General features: G+C 40.5%; 1 protein-coding gene across 1 annotated transcript; it reads left to right on the top strand.

Annotated features, from left to right (window-relative positions):
• Positions 1-15,168: 15,168 nt before the first annotated feature.
• Positions 15,169-24,807, top strand: LOC126299584 (aquaporin AQPcic-like). The gene is made up of 6 exons (XM_049991595.1): positions 15,169-15,258; positions 20,199-20,398; positions 22,189-22,332; positions 23,004-23,213; positions 24,222-24,302; positions 24,399-24,807. The coding sequence occupies exons 1-6, from the start codon at positions 15,219-15,221 to the stop codon at positions 24,546-24,548; spliced, it is 825 nt and encodes a 274-aa protein (XP_049847552.1). The 5' UTR covers positions 15,169-15,218; the 3' UTR covers positions 24,549-24,807.
• The last annotated feature ends 440 nt before the right edge of the window (positions 24,808-25,247 follow it).

Here is a 25,247-nt window from a genome sequence, read left to right as displayed (position 1 = left end):
CAAGGTGGAGAACGCTAAAACGGACCGATTAAGGTCACAGATACAAGGTGGTGAAAATGTGGTAGGTGATTTTAATTTCGCTTGTAAGAAGAGAATAGGAGTGAAAGAAAATTTCCATAATCGATTACACACCAACGGCCAGTAGTAAATAAGTTCTAGAAATTGAGGGAGATCAACGTTAAACGCTACGTCAACGACGAGGTTGTTAGAGACGGAGCTGACCTCAGCTGTTTTGGGGAAAAAAAGAATGGTGCACAAGCCCGGAGAAAAGGGTATTTCCAAAGAAACCGTCCCGGCTTTTATCATAAGCAATGTCCGCCCCCGGTAGCTGAGTGGTAAGCGCGACAGAATGTCAATCCAAGGGGCCCGGGTTCGATTCCCTGCTGGGTTGGAGATTTTCTCCGCTCAGGGACTGGGTGTTGTGTTGTCCTAATCATCATCATTTCACGACGCGCAACTCGCCGAAGTGGCGTCAAATCGAAAGACTTGCACCAGGCGAACGGTCTACCCGACGGGAGGCCCTCGTCACACGACATTTCATTTTTCATCTTAAGCAATTAAGCTATTTAGGGAAAGTACGGAAAAACTAAATCAGTTGGCTGATCAGGGCTTTTAATCAGCGACCTCCCGAACTGGAGTCCAGATTCGTAATAATACGACATCTACTTCCTTTTGGCGAGTTTTGGTTGCCCATCGAACAACTCTGCATCCACTCCTAAATATACACTCCACCAGCCATGGCACTGTATGTTGCCGATGGTTCATAGAGTACTACAAACACTCCCTTTCCTCCCTGCTCCATTTAGCCGGTAACGAGCGACAAGAAATATAGTAGATGCCCCTCTTGATAAGCTCGAATGCCTATAACTTCTCGTCATAATGAATATGGGCTATATTAGTTGGCTGAAGTAATATAATTTATCTCTCTAATTGTAGGCGCTACAGATTTAGAGAGTAAAGCTGTCCACGATTCAAGGACCGCGTCTTGTACCGCCTCCTATTAAAGTTTATGGATAATTTGTGACTAAACGAATCCATGACGCAGCGCGGTGATCTTCTTTCGATCTTCTCTTGTCCCGTTAATCCAGTTCGTAAAGGTTCCAAATCGAGAGTCAATACTCAAGAATTAGGCGAATGAAGATTTTGTAATGTAACTAGTTTATGAGAGAATTACATTTTCACTGGATTCCTTCACATCTGCAGTACTCAGAGCTAAATTATATAATATTTATAGTTCGACTCATGTAATCTTACATACTTGCAATTGGAACTGACTACATTGACTGACGTCCGCAGCTCGTGGTCTCGCGGTCGAGTTCGATTCCCGGCGGGATCAGGGATTTTCACAAGCCTCGAGGTGACTGGGTACTTTTGTTGTCATCATCATTCATAAAAGTGGCGAGTTTGGACTGTGCAAAGGTTGGGAATTTGTACGGGCGCTGATAACCCCCCCCCCCCCCACCCACCCCACACACATACACACACACACACACACACACACACACACACACACACACACTCACACACACACACACACAAACCAAACATCATCATCATAATCCATTGACTGTTCGCAGGTCGTGTAATCAAATGCAACGTGTTTTTAGGTCTCTTAACCCATATTTTATTTTATTTTATTTTATTTATTTATTTTGCATAGTCCACTTTCTCGATTTCAGCAATTGTCTGTTACATACAGAATTACGTGTGCGTGAATTTTGATAATTATCTACTCATTTTTCATCCTTTTTTCTGAACATTAATTATGTTTACATTGTCTATATGCTGTTTTTCCTTGTATTTATTTTTTCAACTACTTTCAAGTAATATTTAGATGGCTACCAATCATTTTCCTATGGCACCTCTGTCCACATTCAGTCAGGTCTTCACTCTGATAGAGAGAGAGCCATATAGAAAGTGACTCATAGCTTTTCGGTGTTTCAAATTATATTGACTAATTTACAGTCATTATTATAGCTACTACTATTACTGCTCTTATAACACCATATACTACCGCTACAATAACAAACTATGTAACTGTTACAATCACAAAAAGCCGCCACCTGGGTTATTCAGCAAACGCTACTATTACTGAAAACTATGTTACTATTACTAATACAAATATTCCAATATTGCTACTGTGGTTACAAATTATCACTATTTGCCCTTAGTGTACTCTGTTATGGACACACATACAATTAACTACTATCGAAATTAATCAGCTTTCTGTCTACGCGCCGTACCAGATCGCCATCATGTCGAGTCCAACAATATTTTGCTGGCTCCAGACAGCATGGTGACGGATGAGCGTGTATCACTTTCACTGATTCCTCTCGGTCTTCTTGTATACGTTTGTCACCACCTCCCTTCACTGATCCCATTACTGGACCACGTCATCGTAGAGCTATCGAGCTTCGTTCACGTTCCTTAGGATCGTATACAGGCCTTATTCGCCTCTGCTGTGGTTTCTGTTGGCTACACTTACGCCTTGCTTTTTCTGAGACAGTATCAGCTATAAGATTTAAGATACTGAAGTCCTCGTTTACTCTAACTATGTCATAAACACTTTTACCTCTTAAGGCCTGCCTAGCAGTCCTTGCTATGTCTTCAACTAGGGGACAGTCCCATAGGACATGATCTGGTGTGCACATTTCGCCACAGTCACAGCTGCTCGTTGCCCTTTTACCATTTGAAGGGCTTATTTCAATAGTGGCACAAGTCTATTTTCGTTCATTCTGAGATATAGAGTCCTAAAGTTAAAACTTCTAGTATCTCAACTGCAAATTTTTCAGCGCTCTCTTAACTTTAGGACTCTGTGTCTCAGAATGAACAAAAATGGACTTGTAGCACTATTGAAATAAGCCCTTCATTTCTATTCAGATATTTAGGACATGGCACATGACCGCTAATTTAGGGGATCAGTCCCCTACTTGGCCCAAAATACGTCTTCTGATGCTTTTCAGTTACATAAGAAAGAAACTGAAACGTGCTCCTTCCTGTGCCTGATGAGTTATTTTTCTGGTGCCATTCTGTAAATGTTAAATTCTTCATTTCTCTTGGATTAGTTGCCGGTTTCCCGGGAATTTTGGGTATTTTTTCGTATTGTTTCTTCATCAGCCAGTAGATGGCAGCTTTTTTTTTGTTATTTGTATGTCCAGACGACAAACACCCATTAACTTAGTTAGCACGTTTTTGGTGCTGAAGGCCCCGCAGCATCGAAGCAGAATTTCTTGCTGTACTTTTCTTACTGCAGCGGCAGGTCTGACCAGTCATAACCTATGCGCCGAAACACTGGCACCGTATCCAACAACTACAGTTAATACAATCTCGTGGTACAGTCTAATTACGCTCAAAGGAACCTCCTTTGTCCCAAGTTAATAATTTCATTCATTATAAAATTTCCTTTCCTCGTTACAATTTCTAAGTGGGCATTCAATGTCCAGCTTTCGTCCAAGTTTACACCTAAATACCGATTAGCGGTATACTTTTGAATGACCTCCTGATTTATTTTAGTCAATAGATCCCTAATAAGTCGTCCTCTAAGTAACATATACGTCGATTTTTGTGGAGCTATCTTAAGTCGCACCTGCCAGCACCACTCATGCAGGATTCCGAGAAGTTTGTTATATTTATTTTCTATCCTATCTCGACTGTTGGCGCGCACTAAAAGTAACAAATCCTCAGAATATGCAACAACTCCTAACAATTCCGACTGCTTTGTAATCTGCCGAATAGTGGTTCTAAGTTAACGTCCGATCAAAGGACCGATGATCATAGCAGTCTGGTCCCTTTAATCTCCCAAACCAACCAACCAACCAACGTCCGAGCAATCGTCACCGCGAATAGAGCCCTGAGGACGTCCTTTCGTAATAAGTTTGGTAACTGTAGCTGTGGGACTTGACAGCGTCACACATCGCTCTTCCCAATAATCCAGTTGGCGGTTGTGCAAAATTCTCAGGCAGCCCGTTTTCCTTAATCTTTTAAAGAATGAAGTGTACCATAAGCTGTCAAATGTCCCAGATATGTCTATCATCATACCTATAACATATTTTGTATCTGTAGCGTAAACTAATTTTTTCGCCTCTTTAATGTCATCCTCAGTACGTTTACCCTTCGTGTATCCATATTGCGGGTTAGTTAATCCCGTTAGAATCCTGTGACATTTTAATCTATTGGTTAGTGCTTTTCCAAAATCTTACATAGTAGATATAGTAGGTAAGTCGACCGGTATGATTTGGGAATTAGGGGATATCTATCTTCTCCTTTTTTATATAATGACTGCTTCTGTCATTTTCCAGCATTTTGAAAAGCGCTCCTGGATAATGGATTCACTAATTAGTGTGCTCATGTAAGAAACTACATAAGGACTTAATGATTGTATTATCTCACCTGGTATGCCGTCGGGACATGGAGGTCCTTTCACTTTCATATCACATATGATTTCTACGATCTCTATATGAGTACCCGCGTGTACAGCAGCTGTTTTGCTATAGGGCACTTCAAGCTCTGATTATTACACTTCGTTCACTCATCTTTAGTATCAATTGTCAGTTTTAGCGCCACTTACTTAATTTTTGTATGGGGTATGAAATTGTGCCGTCTGCGGAGAGCCTCAGCAAAATAGAAATATTATCCTCCGGGAATTCATGTAGATTGTGAATAGTAACTATAGCATAATACGTTCTCAAGATACATCTGACTCTTCTTTGGCTTCTGCCGATATCCCTCCATTAATAACTTATTGGTTTCTGTTAACTGGGAAGGCCTTGGACTCATCGCACACGTGTCCTGTTATTCTGTAAGGACAACGATGCGAAGTTGTTTCGAATGCTGTATGGAAGTCAGGAAATACGGCAATGACCTGGTTTCCGTTACCTGCAGCCACCTGGGAGGCTGAGTTCCCCTTCATTGGAGATTAGAGATACATCGTCTGTTTTAAGACGGAACATTTTCGGTATCCTAAAAAGACATGACGTGTGGGCAGAATGTGAGCTTCATAAATGTTCAGCTGATTCAAGTCAGGACAGGTCTACTGCGTTCCATCTGAAAGACTGAAACTCTAATTTTTTCCGTCGACCCACATTACTACAAGAGGAGCCACGCCCATCGCTTTCCTTTATTGAACGTCATTAATTGTGTTCGTAGTCTTTGCTAGCTTATTTCTATATCTATCATTTTCCCAGCAGTGCAATAGTTAAACTTAGAAACTATGATGTGGTCATCTTAGGAGAAACTATTTCTGTAGATATAAATTAGGTTTGCGGTACGCATATTTCGCAGGAATTAGAAATTTGTCCATAATCTTACGCTGTACTGATAACTACGATTTGTACTTTAACTTTTCTAATTTTTCTAAGATATATCGTAAGGTTTTAAGCGGATGTTTCAGGCATTTCATCCTGAATAATTTTCTTGATTCCTGAAAATTTGTGCTCAAAACGAATATTAATATCACAGCTTAAAGTCAATTAAGATGAACATACTGTAGGATTATCGTTAACATGTCTGTTTTCTTAAGATACACGAAGTGCAATAAGTTACATTTAAAGTTGTGAGCTGCCCACGAAACATGATGTATCTTTTTTCTCTTCACATTTTGCCTCTAGTATCTTGATGAATAAGGAACGTATCTAACGCATAGAGCGAGGTGGTTAAGTATTGGATTCGTAATCGGGTAGAATACGACCTTCCAGATTCGCGTTCTCGAGTATTTTCCAAAATTTCTTGACTCAAATGCTGGTATGGTTGCATTAAAAGGGATTTCCTACCCCATCCTCCCAAATCTGAGCTTGTGTCGCGTCCCGAATGATCTCGTCGTTGACGGGACGTAAAACTAAAATCTTACTTCCTTTATTATTACATAAGGTAGGCATAAGTTTGAATGATAATACAAATACCTTTATTTTATTACAAAAGTTTTCTGCCATTAATGCCTTAATTGTACTAATAACAATGCTTTTACATTATTTTCCGTAATATTGTATTTGCTTTTCTCTTGACCAGGACTACTGTTGCAACTGTTCTTTGTCCGAAGCATATTCGACGTCAAAATTGAAATTTCATATTGGAGCCAAAGGTACCTGAAATTGGTGTCATTTAAAACTAATCTAGTAATTCATTATGCACGTATTTATATTCTGTTCCGGCGATATCTTGATCAACAACAATTTGAAAAAAAAAGCGACTAATTTTGCATAGGACAAAAACGTGTCATGGTTTTTTTTTTTTTTTTTTTTTTTTTTTTGTATCCCGGCAGATAATATTTTGCTATGAGTTCATTCACCGCTTCTCGAACGGTTATCGTTACGATTGGTTTGGTTTGTTCAGCAGTTTTTTTGTCAGCCTGTATTCGGTTATATTTGAATTTGTTATTCAGTACTCGGCAGTATATACTAAGCTATGATACTTTTATCACAGGAAAAAATAAAGAAAACTTGCGAAATAAATGAGAAATAAATCACATTAGCAGTGCAATAATCCTGGACAACGTTAGTTCGGTTTTGTTTGAGCTTTTGGTAGTACATTCTTCAGTGTGAGTAATTACCTGTTTCATCGTAAGTCGCAAGAGGTTTTTCACGAATAAGGAAAAAACAAGCTTTACAGTCTTCCAGACCACTAACAATGTTAATTTGTCAGCTACTTCTAACTCTTGGTCATCATTTATCTCTCGTTTGTCGTTTTTTCAGAACCACACAACTCTTACAGCTTGGTCCTGCATTCTTTTTTAAATTGTATACGCATCTCCTCGAAAGAAAGAGAGCTTCGCAGAAGCTATTGTTAGAAAAAATAATTAACTGATCAGAATTACACTTAGCAAGATGGAGCCATGTTTAATCCACTGAACCTGCGTTCGGAAGGAGCTGTGATCAGACCCACGTTTGACCAACCAGGGTTGTATTTCCCGCAGTTTTTCTATATTTTAAGACGAATGCCAGTACGGTGCCATTGAGAACGTCTTGACTGGTTTCGTGGCCCATCACTATTCTCTCTCTCACTGTGCCTCTTCTCTAGGGTCGTCGTCGTTGACAGGATGTTAAACAACGATTTTCTTTTTTAAGTTAAGCGAACTTTCTGATAGACCTCGCTTATAGTTTAGTTAGTTTCTGTGGAATCTTCCATCAAATAAAAGTATGTCAAGCTGAATTGAAAAGAAAGGTAAATATCTTCAGAGTACTTTTATTTGTAGAAGGTAAGTAAAATTTGCCTTTTTTCGAGGTGTTGTTTCAGTAATGTGAACACAGTACTGAAGAACATTTTTTGCTACAGTTTTACACATGTTTGACAGCAAATACATCAGATTTGTTAAACGCATTTTAAAACGAGTAAAGGGGCCTACAAACCACACCCTCTATTGTTCTTTACAGATTGCTACAGAAATTAACCCATACCATGCGAATGATATAGTGAATCACATTCATTCTCTAGTATTCTGGTACCACCTGTGCATGTTAAACGCCCATAGATCACTTATGTCACCAGACTTATTGTACTAATTACTTCGAGAATTGGTTCACAAAGTTAGGATAATAATTTACCACACAGCTTTAAATTAGGAACCGTAGTAGCATTTCGTATTATCTCGAAAACAAATCCAGTCGTACGTGTCTGGTACACTTAGTTATTTCTAAGCAGAATTGACCCCATTGGCTGTATATAACTTTTGCATAATTGAAGGGCGGAGAAGTAAATATTGATTAATCTATAAAAGCATTTTATACATGTTGTTGTTCATACTAGCGAGCAAAGAACGCAGCTACATCTTCACATTTTGGCATTTTCTTCGTAGGAGAGTATCAAAGCAGAAACCCAGTTAACTGCATACCAATATGTCAAGGCGTATATCGAGTGACTTTCGATGACATCATCAGTATCAGTTATGTTCACGTATCTGATGCCGACAGCAATGCATTAATTCAATTCCATAAAAGGTCGATTTATCCAGGAGAGTCTATGATTCACACAGTCAAATGTGTTACACACTTCAGAGAAAATACCAACTGTCGCTATTTTGTTATTTAGTGCTTGTAAAACTGATGAGCGCACTTGTAAATAGCATTCTCGGCTGATGTAAACTGAAGATGGAGGGAGAGAAAAGAAAGGAAAGGGACTATTGATGTCAGATGCATTGGGATTTTACGCTGGACCAGAGGCTACAAGTAAAGTGTGTGCGGAATTCGAATCCGGGATCTCCTGTTTATTAGGAAGTTGCGTTAACCGCTGCGCCACCCGGACACAGTGTTTATCGCAACTGCTCGGAGTATTTGGGCATGGCTCTCAACCGACCCAGATTCTCACCTGGCGCCATCTGTCTGAAGTCCCTGTCCATTTCCTCCATGCTCGCTGCTTTGAGATTCCCACAGGTCAGCTGTAATTGTGCATCCGCAATGAAAGTGATGGATTCGTTGGCCATCGAGCGAATCAATTATACGAATGCGTGGTGTCCGTTCTCTCGGACAGGAGTCGTTGCCCATCGAGGCGAATCAGTCATAGGAATGCGTCTGTTCTTTCTAACATGAGACCGCTCATTCATATAATTGATATTCCTCGATGGGCAACGGATCCAGAACTTTCAGTGCAGATTCACAATTACGTCTGACATCCTGCTGGAATATCAAAGTAGAGGACATGGACAGGGACTGCAGATAGGTGGCGCTAGGTGGGAAAGTGGGTCGGTCGAGAGGTGTGCCGAGATAGTTCGTGTAATTGCGGTAAACGCTGTGTTTCGATGGCGCAGTGGTTAACGCAACTGTCAAGTCGACAGTAGATCATAGGTTCGAATCACAGTCCAGCACACACTTTCACTCGCCATTGATTCCACGTAAATTTCCGACGCAACTGAGATTAGTAGTCCCTTCGCTTTCCGTTTCTTTCTCCCCATCTCCACCTTCCATTTACATGTAATGTATCGGAGCCGCGGATTCTGCGTGTTGACTGTCCTTTCAGACACGTACGAAAGAACATATTCCACGCAGTTATGTAATTCTCAGCTGAGCTAGTTTTCTGTAAGGGAAACTATGATTTACTAAGCATTTATAGTTGCTCAGGTGATGTCTTCTTCTGTAGTGGTCAATCCAAGGATTGGTTTGCAACAGCTACAATGGCAGCTTGTCTCCATTCTGTGCGTCTTTCAGCTTTTCTCTTCATCTCTTTATAGGTGTCACATCCCACATCTTTCACGATTTGATCCATGTACCTCTGTCGTGGTCTTCCTCTTGGCCTTTTTCCCACGACATATCCCTCTATGATTGTGTTCAGAAGCCCTTTATGTCTTAATAGATGGCCAGTAAATTGCACTCTTCTTTTAACAATGAAACTCCAGAAGCTTCTCTTCTCGCCTGCTCTTTCCAGAACCACTTCGTTTGTGAGTTTGTCGATACATTTTATTTTGAGCATGCATCTATAGCACCACATTTCAAAAGAATTTAGCTTCTGGTCTTCCTCTTTCCCGAGAGTCCATGTTGCACACCCATAGCATGCCACACTCCACACATATGATTTCAAAAAATTTTTCCTGATTTCAAGGCTGATGCTCTTAGATGTTAATATGTTTTTCTTCTTGTTAAAAGCAGCCTTTGCATGAGCTGTTCTACTTCTCACGTATGCCTTGCTCCTTCCATCCCTGCTAATATTACTGCCCAGATAAGTAAATTTATCAACTTGTTCAAGCAGTTCGTTGCCTACATGAACTTGGACTTTCACTTGATCTTCTTTGTCGCATGCCGTTACTTTTGTTTTTGCTTTATTAATTCTCATATTATATTCTTCACCCACAACTTTATCCATTCTATTCAGCAGGACTACAAGATCTTCTTCACTTTCAGCCCGGACAGCTATATCATAGGCATATCTTATCATATCTATTCGTTGGCCATGAATTACTACACCTGTCCGTGAATTTTCCCTTACTTTTTTCAGCGCCTCTTCAATGTATACGTTAAAGATAACAGGGGATAGCGCGCAACCTTGTCGGACACCTTTCCGTATCTGCACCTCTTCTTGTTTTGTGCGTCCACGGATAACTGCTGTCCTGTTTTTGTACAGGTTCCATATCATTTTTCTATATTTATGGTCTATTCCTACTTTTTTGAGTACCTCGAACATCTTATCCCATTTAACATTATCAAAGGCTTTCTCTACATCTACGAAAGCTATGTATGTTTTCAGGTTCTTATCTAGTCGTTTCTCTGTTATTAGTTTTAGAGCAAATATTGCTTCTCTGGTTCCTCTATCTTTCCGGAATCCAAACTGGTCTTCGGAGAGTGTAGCTTCGACTTTTTGTTCTATGCGTTTTAGGATAATTGAGGTTAATATTTTAGAGGCGTGAGTAACTAGGCTGAGCGTCCTACAATTTTCACATCTTGTAGCATTTGCCTTCTTCGAAATGGGGATCATAATGTTTTTCTCAAAGTCTGTAGGAATTTTACCCTGCTCGTACATGATGAAAACAAGACTATACAACTTCTGATTCAGTTTTGCTCCTCCAGATTTCAGAAGTTCGGTTGGGATATTGTCTATACCAGGCGATTCGTTGTTTTTCAATTTTTTCAGAGCTAGTTCAAACTCTTCCTTTAATATAGGTTCACCTATGTTGTGTGCATCTACTTCTGTTTCTTCTTCCATGATGTTTTCAGACAGGTCTCGTCCGCTGTACAGTTTTCCTATATATTTTTTTCCAGCTGCTTTGGATGTCATTGCAGCCCTGTGTATTTGTTTTCTTGCCTGTTTCTAGTTGATAGTGCTTCAGTGTATTTTCGTTTTTCAGGTTTGTGAAATCCCATTTACATGTACTTCTTTTTTTAATGTTCTTGAATTTTAGTTCAGTCTTCATGATAACGAGTATGTGGTCATTTTTCCACATCACAGCCTGGATATGATCTGCTGTCCTTAACTTGGTTTTTAAATCTTTGCTCCATTAATATGAAGTCAATTTGATATCTGTTAATGTCACTAGGCATTTTCCAAGTATATCTTCTTACTGGATGATGATTAAAGAAGGTATTTGTAATGCAAAGTGTATTTCTTAGCAAAATTGTACAAGTTTATCCCCTCTTTCATTTCTTAATCCTAATCCAAAATTCCCTGCCACATCCTCTTCTTTACCTTCCCCAACAACGGCATTCATATCTCCCATGATGACAAGGTTTTCAGCTCCTTTAATTCTGCCAATTACTTCTTCAAGGTGGTCATACATCATGTCGATTTCATCAGACTCGTGCTTCGTAGTTGGCATGTATACTTGGATTATGATTGTGTCTCTTGGTTTGGTTTCCAATCGGACATAAATTATCCTCTCACTATGTTGAACAAATCCTTTTACTCTTAACCCCATCTATTTATTGAGGATAATTCCCACTCCTGCAATCCCGGGATTGTCTTGTGCTGTTCCGGTGTGTATGATTCTGTAATTCCCTGACCAAAAGTCACCAGCGTTTGGCCATCTCATTTCTGAGACTCCCAGTACATCAATATCCACTCGTTTCATTTCCATTTTCAAGTTTTCCAGTTTACCACATTTAAGAAGTGAGTTGACGTTCCATGTTTCTATCCTTCTTACATTAATGGTTTTGGATTTTGGTATCTCTTTGGTTGTCCCCGCCCGGAGATCCGAATGGGGGACTATTTTACCTCCGGAGAATTTAACCAAAGAGGTTTCCATCGTAAGCTGTTGATACTTGGGATACCCGCCCGGGTCTTTAATGGAGTGGTTTCCCGTTGCCTTCTCCATTCTATGCCGTTGGCCACCTTGTGGCTCCTCCGCCTTTAGGAGCAGTTTCCCATCCCAAGGGCAAGAGAGTGCCCTTCCTTCTAGCCGCTCATCCGCCCTCCTAGAAGGCCGTTGGCAATTGACAAAAGGTAATCTCCTTATCCCGGGAGATATTCGGCTCAGTAGAAGTATAGGTTGGAAATGGAAGAGCCCTAGCCCTCGAAACCTAATAGCGTCAGGGTCGGAAAAGAACAAGAGTTGGCAGAGGGTGGCCAAATAGGAAAGATAAAAGTGAGGAGCCTGGCATAAGTAAGCGCAAGCAATACCAGGACTCAGCTCAGGACCCCATGGTCGCCAGCCACGTACTCACTAGGTGTGAGTCCCTGAAGGTGATGTACTATTCTAGAATACATGAACTTCTGAAAACTGATATTTGTAGTGAAATGGGTCAGCAATTATTGACTTTTTTTTATAGGGAGGTGTGACAATGGTATATTGCAATCTCTCTGGGAAAATGGCCTGAGTTAGTGATGCATGATGTATTTAAGATAATATAAGGCTTATTATATGGGAACAAATCTTTAACTCTGTTGGAAAAACCATCAAATACAGACAAATTTTTATTTTTGAAAGAATATATATTTTTCTTAATTCCAGAAAGAGAAGTGGGTGAGACATCCATATGACTGAATTTTATGTAAGTTATTTGTTCAACGTACTGTTTCATTTCCCTTGATCTGTTTGTCCTTATAATGTCTACTACAATTAATAAATGATTGTTTACTGTATTTACTATCTGTCACTGATTATTTAGAGCCCTTCCACTGAATTCAATGTGAACTTATCTAGTTCTACGATCTGTTGTTTTGTCTTTCGTTTCACTACATGTCATATAGCCTTAAGTGTGTTGTCAACATTACTGATTTCTGAAATAATGTTCATGTTTCTTGATTTTTTTAAAACTTTTGATATTTTTGATTACTTTTTGTAGTGTGCAATTACTGCAGGATCTCTACTTGTTTTTGCTAACAGATATATTTTCTTCTCCTTCCACAAGAAATTTTAATAGCTCTAGTGATCCAATGTTTTTTTAGATGATTGTTTAACGGCCTTTCTGATTAGCTGACGTGGAAATCTGTTCTCAGACAGTGATATGAATTTATCATGAAATAGATTAAAATTTATGTTAGCGTTTGTTTCATTATAAATTTTATCCCCAGTATGATTTTGTAAACTATTTGTAAAAATATATGTGCTGGAATCATTAATTATTGTGGTTTCTACTGAGCAGTAGCTGTGCTGTAGGGCACTATCTCATTTATGCTATCGTTGCATCACTATCAGAGACAACATTTGTTACTGGGTGTACAACTATTTACTTGTTTTGAGCTTCATCAAAGAAAACGTTATTAGTTAGGGTTCTACTGTCTTTGTCCAGCTGGTTGGAAAGTTAATTATTGAGATCAAATTATAGGATCATAGCAAGGTTTCCAGTTTTTTACCCTATCTGTATTAATTGGTTTCTGCTGTCTGACAGATAGCTTAGTAGGGAATCGATATTCTGTTACAATTAAAAGTGAACTGCTGTATCACTATAAAATGTACTTGTCTCATTGTTTTTAAACTTCCGTTTTGTATAAATATACGTAACGTCTCCCTTTCCCTTGTTAGCCGAGATCGCTAATGCGTTGCTTCCTGGTAGGCACGCCGGCTCCAGATTGAATCCGCTCCACGGATTAACGACGAAGGCCGGTGTGCCGACCAGCCTGGGTGTGGTTTTTTGGCGGTTTTCCACATCCCCCTGGGTGAATATCCGGCTCGTCCCCACGTCGCGCCTCAGTTACCCGCCTCGCAGACATTTCAAACATGTTTGCAGTATTTCATAGCTTACACTAGACGCAAACAGCTGGGGTACACTTATTCTATCCCGGGGGATATGGGGTGGCGGTAGGGAGGGCATCTGGCCACCCATGAAAACTAACAATGCAAATCCGATCTTAAGAATGCCGACCCTTCGCAAAATGCGGGACAAAGGCACTAGCAAAAGAAGTCTCCCTTTCCCTTGTTAGTTCTACAAGAGTAACGTGGTTGAGTGTAATGTCCCCTGAAGGTAGCTCTCGAAATGAAAACCATCCGCTGTAGACAATAGCCAAAATATATGACTATAAACTCTTAAAAACTATAGCTCAACTCATAGTATTTAACGGAAAAGAAGTTATAAGATAATAAAAATTCTCAGATGGCACTTGTCAAGAGCAAAATATCAAACTCAGGCTTAGACTGTGAAGCAGAGTATGATAATGATGACACTAAACATTTCTAATGCATTAAGCCTGTGTGTCAGACGTGTAGAGGAAGACTAGTGTTTTGACGCTTCCTGGAGTCATTTGACGTTGCTTACGGAGGCTAGGATGGAGGCAACAGCATGATTATCGAGAGGAAAGTAACAGAAATGATGTGAAAGGAGGAGCGAACCCTGCAGCCGAAAAGGACAGGGAAGCACGGATTTGATATGTTAGGAAAGATGAATGTCAGAGCGGATTCGTTGTATGAAAGGCGGAAATTGCGGAAGATGCATCTTGAAACGATGTGTAAGGCGTGTAGATGTAGAGTCGGTGTGTTGTATTGATATTAGCCTCATAGAACATCAGGACTGGTCATTAGGGGGAAACGATAAGGTTGCTGGAGGGAAGTTCAACGGCAAACTGCAGAGACCAATCGTAGCCACATGGTTCTTGAAAAATGTATAAATTAATTGTACTTAGAAATAACACCTGTAGCCTGTAGCTGTAATGCCGAATCATATTTTAACGGAACACTAAAACCACACGGAACATTGGCTCTACAAGACATTATGTTTCATTTAAGTCTGCCATCCTTTGTAGAATTAAACCGACTGCAACAAAATATAGCTAATCCTCTCTATTAGATGTTACACATAAAGCCAGCAGCAACAGAAGATTGATAATTAAAAAGTTGCCTATTGATGTTACCCATTAGATGTCATTAACGTTAAATTCTGTTGGATCCTTCAATTGAAGTTTATCGAATGAAATGATAGTTACTTGCAAGATTTTATTTTACATGCTATCGATAGACGAGGATTGGTTGTCAGATGCTATTGTTACCTGAAACGTTAAAGTTTGGAGGCTACACATCTAATTAAAACCAGGAAAAGTAAAACAATGAAGCACTCCTTTAAAAAGGGATGTACCTTTGAGTGATAAATGTAGCATCTAAAACACTGTGAAAGTGGCGGTGTGTCAAAAAAATAAAGAAATAGTGGTATGCAAACTGGACAGAGGCGCTGTGTTAAACAAAAAAAGAAATTGTGATATGCAAACTCGACAGAGACTATAGTGTAGCACGTTCAGCAGTGACTGCTGTCTTGACCTGTGCCGTCTTTGCTGCGATAGTGTTTGGTCAAGTAGAGGTATATGTAGGAGCAGCCAGCCTGTTCACTCGTACTCTGATACCGTTAGCAACGCCGCTGTTGTTGTTATAGAATAGCAACATGTGTATGTTCGCGTTGAAGCATCTTTTTACCTCGCAATGTAAGTCGTAGTTCTTCGTAATTTGTAGTATAGCATGCGATAAAATCTGCTTGCCTGAAGGCTCTTACAATTATTTGGAGATAGAAACGTTAATGTAGGTGTTTGTCCTTCATTTACGTTTTTGCTGTTACTCCTGATTATTTTATACGGTGTTTTGGTAGTTGAATCGTTCTCCCGTGTGTTTTCTAACATTACATGAATGAATTCCGGATGTGTGAGATAGGAATTTACGATTTCTCTATTATTAACAGTGATGATTATGCAACTATTCGTCCACATTTTATATTCGGTTTACTATGTTAGTGGTGGGAGTAAAGCTCTCTGAACTCCGCATATTAATCAAATAATATCCCGACTGATTATCGTGGCTTATTTTGAAAGGGCCGAAGACAACGCTTCTTTTCATCATAACCCAATGTTTCTTAAGCAGTTACATTTCGTGTTTAATTAAGACAATACTTGGTTAAATTTAAATTTAGTCCCGTCTGTCACAATTCCAGACGGTTTCGAAAGACCAAGATGTTGGTATTCCTAATGCGTCATTGGTTTTTGTGATGAAGGATGTTTACACGTTCTGGTGAGCCTAACTCGTAGTTTCACCGTTGCCTCTAACATTAAGTAGGTCACAATCCGTGGATGGTGACATTTGCATATATTATAGCGGTGGGGAGGGAGGGAGGGAGGGAAAGTATAGGTTCTTATCTACAACTTGTCAATAAGGAATAGTGTGGTAATAACACTCCCCCTCTCGGCTCTTAAATTCTTAATCGCTGCGCCCGAATTAAGTGCCAGGCTAAATGCTGAAGTCGGATGCCTTACGAACGGCAGAAACAGTTAATAGTAGGCAGTAGTCTAACTGCTGCGTAGTTACTGTGATACCTCTGAGTTAATCCGTTGTTTCGTCTCGCAGCTTCGTGATGAAGAGCATATTAGACGAAGCAACTCGCTAATAGCTTAAGACCGGAAGGCCGAAAAGGGATCTTAACTAGATCGTCGCCTCTGACCCGCAACGCTCTCACCTATGAAATTCATTGCCCAATTAACGACCTGCGCTGTAAGCTTCACTTCTGTACCGGCTACTACCTTGTACACAAGCGTATCTTGATCAACTAGCATTGCGCGAGAGGGGAGCGGAGGGAGGGATTAGGATAACTCTACCACAGAACAGTTTTTTACCCAGTGCTGAACACTGCGAGAGTAACTCCGACAACGCACAGAACAGATAAACCTTTTTTTTTCCTATTTGTTTGCGTTCATAGTAAGGGTTACGGTCTAAAATATGGGAAGCCGTGCTATCTTCGGCGTAAAAAGGTATCATTGCTTGACGTTCCTTGTTAGAAATGTTTACGCAGCTCTAGGTTTCCGTCAAAATTTTTCCGCGGTTTAAAAAACTGTTCCTGTATGCCACGCGACCCGTCGACAATTCGGTGCAGCACACGCACACGCACACGAACGCTTCGAACGCGAACTGCTTGGAATTCTAAGTTCAGAATTGCAGCTTCATGTTGCTGCCTGCTTAGATGTTGCTTTGTGTAAGCAGCTCACAGGATAGAAAGGCTCTGTCATTGGGAAGGCTCCTAGTAAATAAATGAATAGGATGTAATAGAATTAGGGTCTCAGTAAGACATCCCTGTAAACAAAAAAGCGTTAGCGGAATCAGGCTCTAAGATGTAAGGTGAACCATCGCGCTAGGCCTGCACATATTTCTCCCGATGTTGTAAATTTTTCCGTGTTTAGTGATAATTAAGCTTCAGTTCAAAAGGAAATTCCACCCGTGCAACGACTGTTTAATAGTAATTTGTGTAAAAAAAAAAAATAAAAAAATAAAAAAAAATTACTTCGCCATTAACGAAATTGGAACTTCTTAAAAGCCAACTTCTATATTAAGTATTTTTATCCTTTAATCGGTAGTTAACTCCTACGTAGTTAAGCTTGCAGTACGTCCAAATTTAACGTTCTCAAATTGTTTCTGAAATAAAGGGTAGAGGTACTAAACATAGTAGTATCAGGGTTTCTTTCCCTTTTTCAAAAGAAATACCTGAGGTTCGGCAGTGTAAGAGAGACGTATCCTCCCCCCCGATAAACATGTAAAACGTGAAGCTTATTGTAACAATTACCTTAATTTTTACATAAAAGTTCGTAATATCCATTAAGCATCTGTAGATGAAAAAATAATGTAACAGTTTGCAGGTTAACATTCCGTACTCGGTATCCGAACAGGAGGAAAACGGCAGTTTTATTTTTCTCGTGGCATCCGTAAGAATATCGGATTTTCTTCCCATCATTACCGACCTGCACTTTCATTGTAGTATTAATACTTACAACAAACAGCTCACTCTTTTGTACGGAGCGCGGTTCCGTTTGTCAAATTTAGTGGGATATTCCAGCCATCCTTCACTTCACGTAGAATTAAATTTTCATTGCACACTTCCTACTAGGTTTTATTGGAAGCGGTGTCGCACCAGATTACCTCAGGTGAAGAGGACAGAACAGTACTTAGCGATGTTTCATAGCTTATAATTTTTACCTTCCCGGAGAATTGTTGTGTAGCTTTAGTGTCTGACGGTAGGTGCGAAGCAGTCAGCTGCTTAGTGCTGTTACAGGCACGGAGGTGAGGTCGGTGAGGGCCAAATATAAACTGCAGTCATTTACGATAGTTAAAGAACAATGTGATATAGATCTTTGCGAAACTAGGCTACTGCATTCAAACAGGAGGAAAAATCGGGAAAAATCATGTTCAACTTGGTTAGAGAAAAGGGGTAATACCGAAAGCCTTCTGGAATAACGGAACGGACAACGGAAGAGTATACAGGCATGCTACAGCTGAGACAGTGGTAGTAAAAAATGGCAGCTAAACTTTAGAGGAAGCGGGAGTGGTTTCGGGGGTGGGGTACTTAATATTGTCAATACGGCAGAGGATAGCTTGGTGGTAGACATTTCGTTAGCTTAAGCAGTCTTTCCGTTCTTCTGATACGGTCTTCACATTTATTTTTGTACTACTTGATAGGTTTATTTATGCTTTCGTCTTATTTTCGTGCTTCTGATATGTTTATTCTGCTGGCTGCTTATCTTAAGGAACGTAATTCCCGTAAGTTAAAGTTGACCTCCACATATTTTTACCTTGTGAAAAGCTTAGTGATTTCTCACTTCAGTGTTTCCTGGGCACATTTGAATTTTCAAATCTGATCTTGGTGAAACGAGACATTTCCTCCAAGAATGTCAACTAGTTTAATCTATCTTATTGTCATTACAATTTTACTTGGGACACAAAGTGACTTGTTTTTGAGTAGTCTTAAATCTTTTAACAGACGTTACTACTTCATAAACGTCTTTGAAGGTAGTTGACATAGTGAGCTATAACATTGATTGGCTAGTTGTCGACCTCGTTGGTTATTTATGGTTGGAAAAAATTGTCAGAAATTGCACAGACATATAATACACAATAATAAAGTATTGTGGATAAACGCCATAATTATCTTAAGCCTAAGTTTGTCGTTACTTACTTTCTGACCATTTCTGAATCATTGTACATTTGTCGGCTTGTATTGTAAAGGCTACAGTGTGCCCCTCCTATCCAGTATGCCCACAAATGGTATGTACGTACGTAAACTTCCACGTAGTAATTAAATTTTCAGTGATTATCCTTCGGCTATACTTAACAATTGTCCTCCAATGTGTTACCTGAACAAGATCTACGCCTAATGCAACAACTGAATTTGTGAGATAAATTCGTTCAGTTACCTTCGGAAACATTTTATATCCATTCGTTAAGTAATTATTCACCTAAAACTATCTAGATTTTTTTCATGTTACTGTCGCTGGTAGGCGTCTGTTGGGAACTACACTTGAAAAGCAATCCAGACGTCGTAGACGACGCACGAAATGGTTCAAATGGCTCTGAGCACTATGGGACGTAACTGCTGTGGTCATGAGTCTCCCTAGAACTTAGAACTACTTAAACATAACTAACCCAAGGACATCACACACATCCATGACAGAGATAGGATTCGAACCTGCGACCGGAGCAGTCGCGCGGTTCCGGACTAAGCGCCTTCACCGCTAGACCACCGCGGCCGGGAGACGACGCACAATTCCCTAAGTCCGTGTTCATGGTCACTGGCTAGTATTACACTTCAACTTTTCGTAGCGTATCCTTTAATTCCGAAAATTGAATGTTCCTTCTGTTTACTAACTATACATTTGAACCATACTATCCAGTTTGTTAAAAATTAAATCATAATTTTGATTCTTTCGTAACTTTAAAGTAATAAATTACATATAACTTAACAAACGATTAGGGCCCAGCTCTCCTATTCGACTACGAGAGTTGGATCACTTTTGAGATCGCTGGTGTCAACTTTTTCCCTAGTTATGGACAGCTTTTCCCTTGAAAAGCTCTCCAATTTTCATCACTTCACTTAAGTGAAATAGGTTCAGAGGGGTGTCTCCTACAGCTTAAATATTCTCAAATTATCCTACACATTTAGTCTTAAATTTCTTAACTAGCGACCTGCCACAGCTTTACATTAATAGCATTTAGTATCTACTGGCCGGATATATTTTCTGGTTTACTGGTAATAAGTTACACCCAAACCCTCTCAATAAATAACCCTTAATATCACTGAACAGTATCAATCTCGACAGTAGTCGGTGATACTAGCCTTCACATGGCCAGACAAAAAACTTAGTGTGCTGGCATAAAAACTACGATAGACTTCTCATTGTCAGTCCTAATTTTCAGACGGTTTCTTTGAGCAGTTTCACAAACGTTCGTGACGACTTGAAGGCTTAATTTTTCACTCATCTGGCTTTTCTCCTTCACACATACTGATAACTTAATTTCCGCTCTTTTGTATAATCATGAACGTGCGAATGTAAATTGTCTTGGCAGGTACAATATTCCGATCGCCAATTTGATTCAGAAACGCTAATCATTCTAGGTTTCCTGGACCTGTTGGTGTTGGACGACCTGAAGCCCTGGAAAACACTGCTGAGACAATTGGTTGCGGAGCTTATCGGCACGTTCCTGTTGGTGCTAGTCGGGTGTGGATCGACTACAACAGCATGGTTCGAAGGCTACCAGCCGACCACTGTTCAGATCGCCCTGTCATTTGGACTTATTGTCGCATGCCTTGTACAGGTAGGTACAGCGGTAATGGTCGCGCTGCAGAAGGATAAACTCGATCAGTGTAGCGGTAACTTGGCGGAAGTAAAGAAACTGCAATAAGTATGAGACGCGAATTGGAAATACCTTAAGGACAGAATTACATTGCTGCTACCGAGCTAGTACCAGGTCATTGCTTGTTGCGGCTGAGATTTGGCGACGGACAGCAAACGCGGCAACGGCAGCAAGTTCTGCGAGTTGTGTCGGTGCTGTTATTGCCTTCATCGTGCCTTACTGAAAAACGTCAGCCACACTTCGAAAACTCAAAGGGCGTGTAATACTTCCAGGAAGAGACAAAAACGTCGCTCCAGGTTTGTTACAGCCGGCCATATTAGCTAAAATTACAAACATTAAGTTCATGGCAACGATGGACTGATTAGTATGACTATTGACGTAAGTCTCGAAGCACAGGCAATAACGGTTCTGAACTGACACTCCGACTAGGTAACGAAGTGGGTTTCGAGATGAACAATTTAAATGGGAAAGTGAACTCAAGAACTATTATCTACACCGTGGTGAGGGTTAGATGTAAGACGGTCTTATCTAGAAAAGCATGGTTACCGTTGTCACCTATATTGAACGAATCACTCGTTCCGTGACACGAAAATTGAACAAACGCATTAAACTTATGGCTTGAAGGAGTCGGGGAACTCGAGCAATTATTCTACTGCGATATTATATAACTTATTGGCAGGCCCCTAACGTAAAAGTCTGGCACAATTATACATGAACTTCAAACGAACGCTACAGGAATGGCTAGGCAGAAGCCACTGCGTTGACAGTCAGAATTTAGTTAGTGAAAATAACCGTGTTTGTAAGAGCAGAATCTGACCTTCAACACAATCTACTTCACAGCACTCATAAGCGGCCAAACAAACGGAGAGTATTCACATGAAAGTATTGTGCTCACAGAATCACCACAAAATAAGACACTGCAAAGATTATTAGGAGCGTTGTGCCACACCAGGAAACTGAAGTCTACGTCCTGACTATTCAAACTTATTTCTTCTACAAAAGTAGTAAAATTTCTAATGGTATTTTCTTAGCCAAATAGTTCCACAGCAGGTCTTAGACACAGTTTAATCAACAGGTACCTGACACCTATATTCCATTTCTCTTAAATGACTCAAGTATTAACGTGAACCTATCTGAAGAGCTACGTATCGGACAAGACAAAGCGCTATTGGTATAGTGACGTTAAGTGGCAGACTGCAGTTTTCTTCGCAAGAATACATTTCTAATTTACATGCATCCGCAGTGTATTCGGAAAAAGAAAATCCAGTTTTTGTTCGAAGTGCCATTAATACTGAGCCACGGCTCAAATGTTGATAACAAAAGTGAAAACAGCATAAGGTTTTTACTGCTCCGAATAAAAGTTCAGGTTCAAATTTCGGAACCTGAGGGCATCATGGCTTTGCACAAAGCCTATACACCTTCAACACATTTTGGAAACACTGGCCTCACCTTTAGAAAATAAAGGGCCATGAAAGAGGACAGAGTAAAATAGCACAGTTACTAGAACTTAAACTTGGTATTTCTTGTAGTGTTTAACAAACGTCGCAGTTACAGTATGTTTAAACTAGTTACGAAGCACTTCGTTCGAAATCAAACAAATCCTGACACTCTACATGAAATACTAAGTTATTCGTCCTGTTCCAAAGTGTTGAAGCTAACACTGTCATTTTCCACTATGACTGCCTCTCTTGGTAGTCGTACTGTAAGAAGTTGATAAAAATAAATAAAACTGGCGGAATGTTTGCTTTCAGATGCTGGGTCACGTAAGTGGCGCCCACGTGAACCCGGCAGTGACTATGGGCTTTGTGGTGGGCGGCTTCCTGGGCCCGCTGAAAGCTCTGCTGTACGTGACGGCGCAGTGCGTGGGCGCCACCGCTGGTTCATCCGTGCTCCAGGTACTCAGGGATGAACCTGTTAATGTAGCTATTTAGCTGTAACAAATAGATATTAAATGGGAAGAAAAAGGCTGTTTCAAACCCGCACATTAGACTGGTCAAAACACGTCTCTAATTCAGATGCCTTAAAATCTGGCCATGACTGTACGTGGAAACTCGTTACCAGAAAACGACACATTCATTCCGTAAAAAAAATTCAAAACGGAATGTTCTGAGACAGCAAGATGATAATCGGACCAGCGACTAAAATCCTTGGTAATCTTCTACATCCAAAGCGTGGTTTCCGATGCCGTCTGTGTTGGAACGAATGGAGTGCGGAACCCCTGTTCCCTTATTGGCTCCTGAACATATAGGCGTTACACACGGGCACTAAACGGAAGCATGCGGTTCAAATAGTTGGCTTACTGCTGAACGTTAAGCTTACGGACAGATTCCTGATTGTGAATCACACGTCACTGATGGCTCGCCTGAGTTTATTCGAAGTTTTTTCCTGAACAAGAACAATACTAAGACTATAAAATTTGTTGATACGTGTTAACCGTAGCAAGACATTAAGTGCTCTAATTTTTGTGCTCCTATGTCAACGTAAAATCTCAGGTAATTCAACATAGCGCTTTCTGCCGCAGCAGCAGCCGCCGCCTCCTTGTAACCGTATGTTGTGGTTGTTACAGGTCCTGACACCGAACGAGACGGTAGCAACGCTGGGCGTTACTGCCTTGAATCGGCTCGTGACACCCACACAGGGCTACTTCGTCGAGATGTTCACATCGTTCGTGCTCGTAATGGCCGTGTACAGCGCAGTGTTGGGCGCCGCGAGAGGGGCGGCAACCGCAGGACCTTTCACTATCGGCCTCTCAGTGACAGCCTGCCACTTGTTCGCGGTATGTTCCTCGCCCGCCAAGGGACGCTGTGCATTGGTGCAGTAAGGCTTAATTTCGATGAGTGATATGGTTCCATAGTTGCCTGTGAACCACTGCTATGCTAACGTTGAAGCTCTTCCTACGTCAACTGGAGATTTAATTATGGACGTTACGTAGGTTATAGTGCTTGGATTAATATACAGAAACCGGTAACACACGTTCGACGTACATTTGTACATAAAACTGGTAATTTGATAAAGGTTAAGATACCTGCCTAACTATTGAACACTTCACCGCTGCTTCTTATTCTGCAACTCTACCATTAACGCATGGCGTCAGATTTTGCGAAATCACTACGGTCTTCTGTAAGGTACGAAGTGCTGACAGTTCAATGCTAGTCAAGATTTATACCTTCAGTTCAACTTCCGTATTGACCAATTCTGCAGCTCGAGAACTTTTCCAGATTCTTCGCTGTTCAGTTTCATTCAATAGCTGCCCATAACGTATACTACAAATAAAATTACTCTAGAATGTTGACACTATTTAGTCTTCAGAGAGCAAGCAAAATGACATACTGACGCAAAGGTCAGAATCGGGTAACTATAAATCTGCTCGAGATTAACTCTCCGAATCGCATTTGTCTTGTACGCCAAATTGAATTCTTCCTTGTGACGAACACTGAGTTCAGTTTCAGTACATACCAGACTAAGCGCCCAAGTATAGTTCCAGAAGCACGAAGCTCCGGATTTAAAATGAGAGAACACGTTAGAGATCTGCGAGCAACATTACTACGAAATCATATATTCAGTAGGATGTTATAGAGCATAGCGCCCAAATGGCCGACGTTGAAAAATAAAGTTCACGATGTACATAATGAGAGCAAAACCTGATTGCAGCGGAAAAAGAAAACGCACGTGAATGACACGAACGCCTAATATTCAATAAGCTGTGCAGTCATTCACATTAATTTAAATCTAAGGAAGAAATATTACTGAAGAATCATCCATGACTAAATTACCTTGTTTGCAGATGCAGTATACTGGAGCTAGTATGAATCCGGCTCGTTCCTTCGGACCGGCTTTCGTTACAGGCTCATGGACAAACCACTGGGTGTGTAGTCAATGGAAAGTGAAATGTTATGATAGTGAGTTACTGACAATTGTAATTTTGACACTTCTCCATATTTATTTGGCCTTTCTCTTGCAGGTGTACTGGGTGGGGCCGTGCGTAGGCGGTGTTGTTGCGGGTATCTTCTACAAATTCAGACCGGACGAGCCTGTGGAGGCAGCACAGCTTAGGACTTCCCTGAGCCAAGCTTCTGTCTTGGGATCGGGAGTAGCGGAACGAACTGTATAACAACGAAACAAACATGTAATGCTCTTGACAACATGGCATTCTCCAACATCTGCCTAAAGTCTGGACGAATATGCAAAATTAAGCAAGCATAATGGTTTAGAGAATGCGTATTGGAACTAGCATGCTTCACTAAACGTGGCGAGGACATGCAATAGATTTTAAATTTTATTGCTCTGAAACATCTGTTGTAAGAGGTTTTATGTTCCTGTGGAATTTTAAATGTTAGCCACGTTTAATAAAGTTGGCATGTCGAAAACGAGTTTGCTATATTTTCAGTCTTAGGCAACTGGAACCCAAAAACTGAAGGAAATTTACCCGAAGTGTTTCTCTCCCTATTTTCGTCAACGACTTTGAGTCTATGTTCAAAGTACAAGTTCCTAAAAACTGCTAAACAGTGATGCCATCAGAAAACTGTTCATGAAGCCCGTAATTCCTGTCGTGACTTGACGTGAAAGGACACCAGTACAGTATGGTACACATTACGCCGTAGCCGCCATAAAGGGTAACATTCACCTACCGAACGGTACCAGAGCTGTAAGGTAATTGTGTCGGCAATCAATGCACAAATGGCCTATGACTGATCTTATTTCCTCTAACTCGCTACATGACTCACCGTCGCGTATGGGAATAAAAACTACCTAGGGCAATAGTTTGCACCAGCAGTCATGCTATTAATTTCCTTATGGAATTTAAAATATA

Source organism: Schistocerca gregaria, chromosome X (assembly GCF_023897955.1).
Source record: "Schistocerca gregaria isolate iqSchGreg1 chromosome X, iqSchGreg1.2, whole genome shotgun sequence".
Taxonomy (NCBI): domain Eukaryota; kingdom Metazoa; phylum Arthropoda; class Insecta; order Orthoptera; family Acrididae; genus Schistocerca; species Schistocerca gregaria.
Note: the sequence above shows the minus strand (reverse complement) of the source record. Positions and strands in the feature narration are given on the sequence as shown.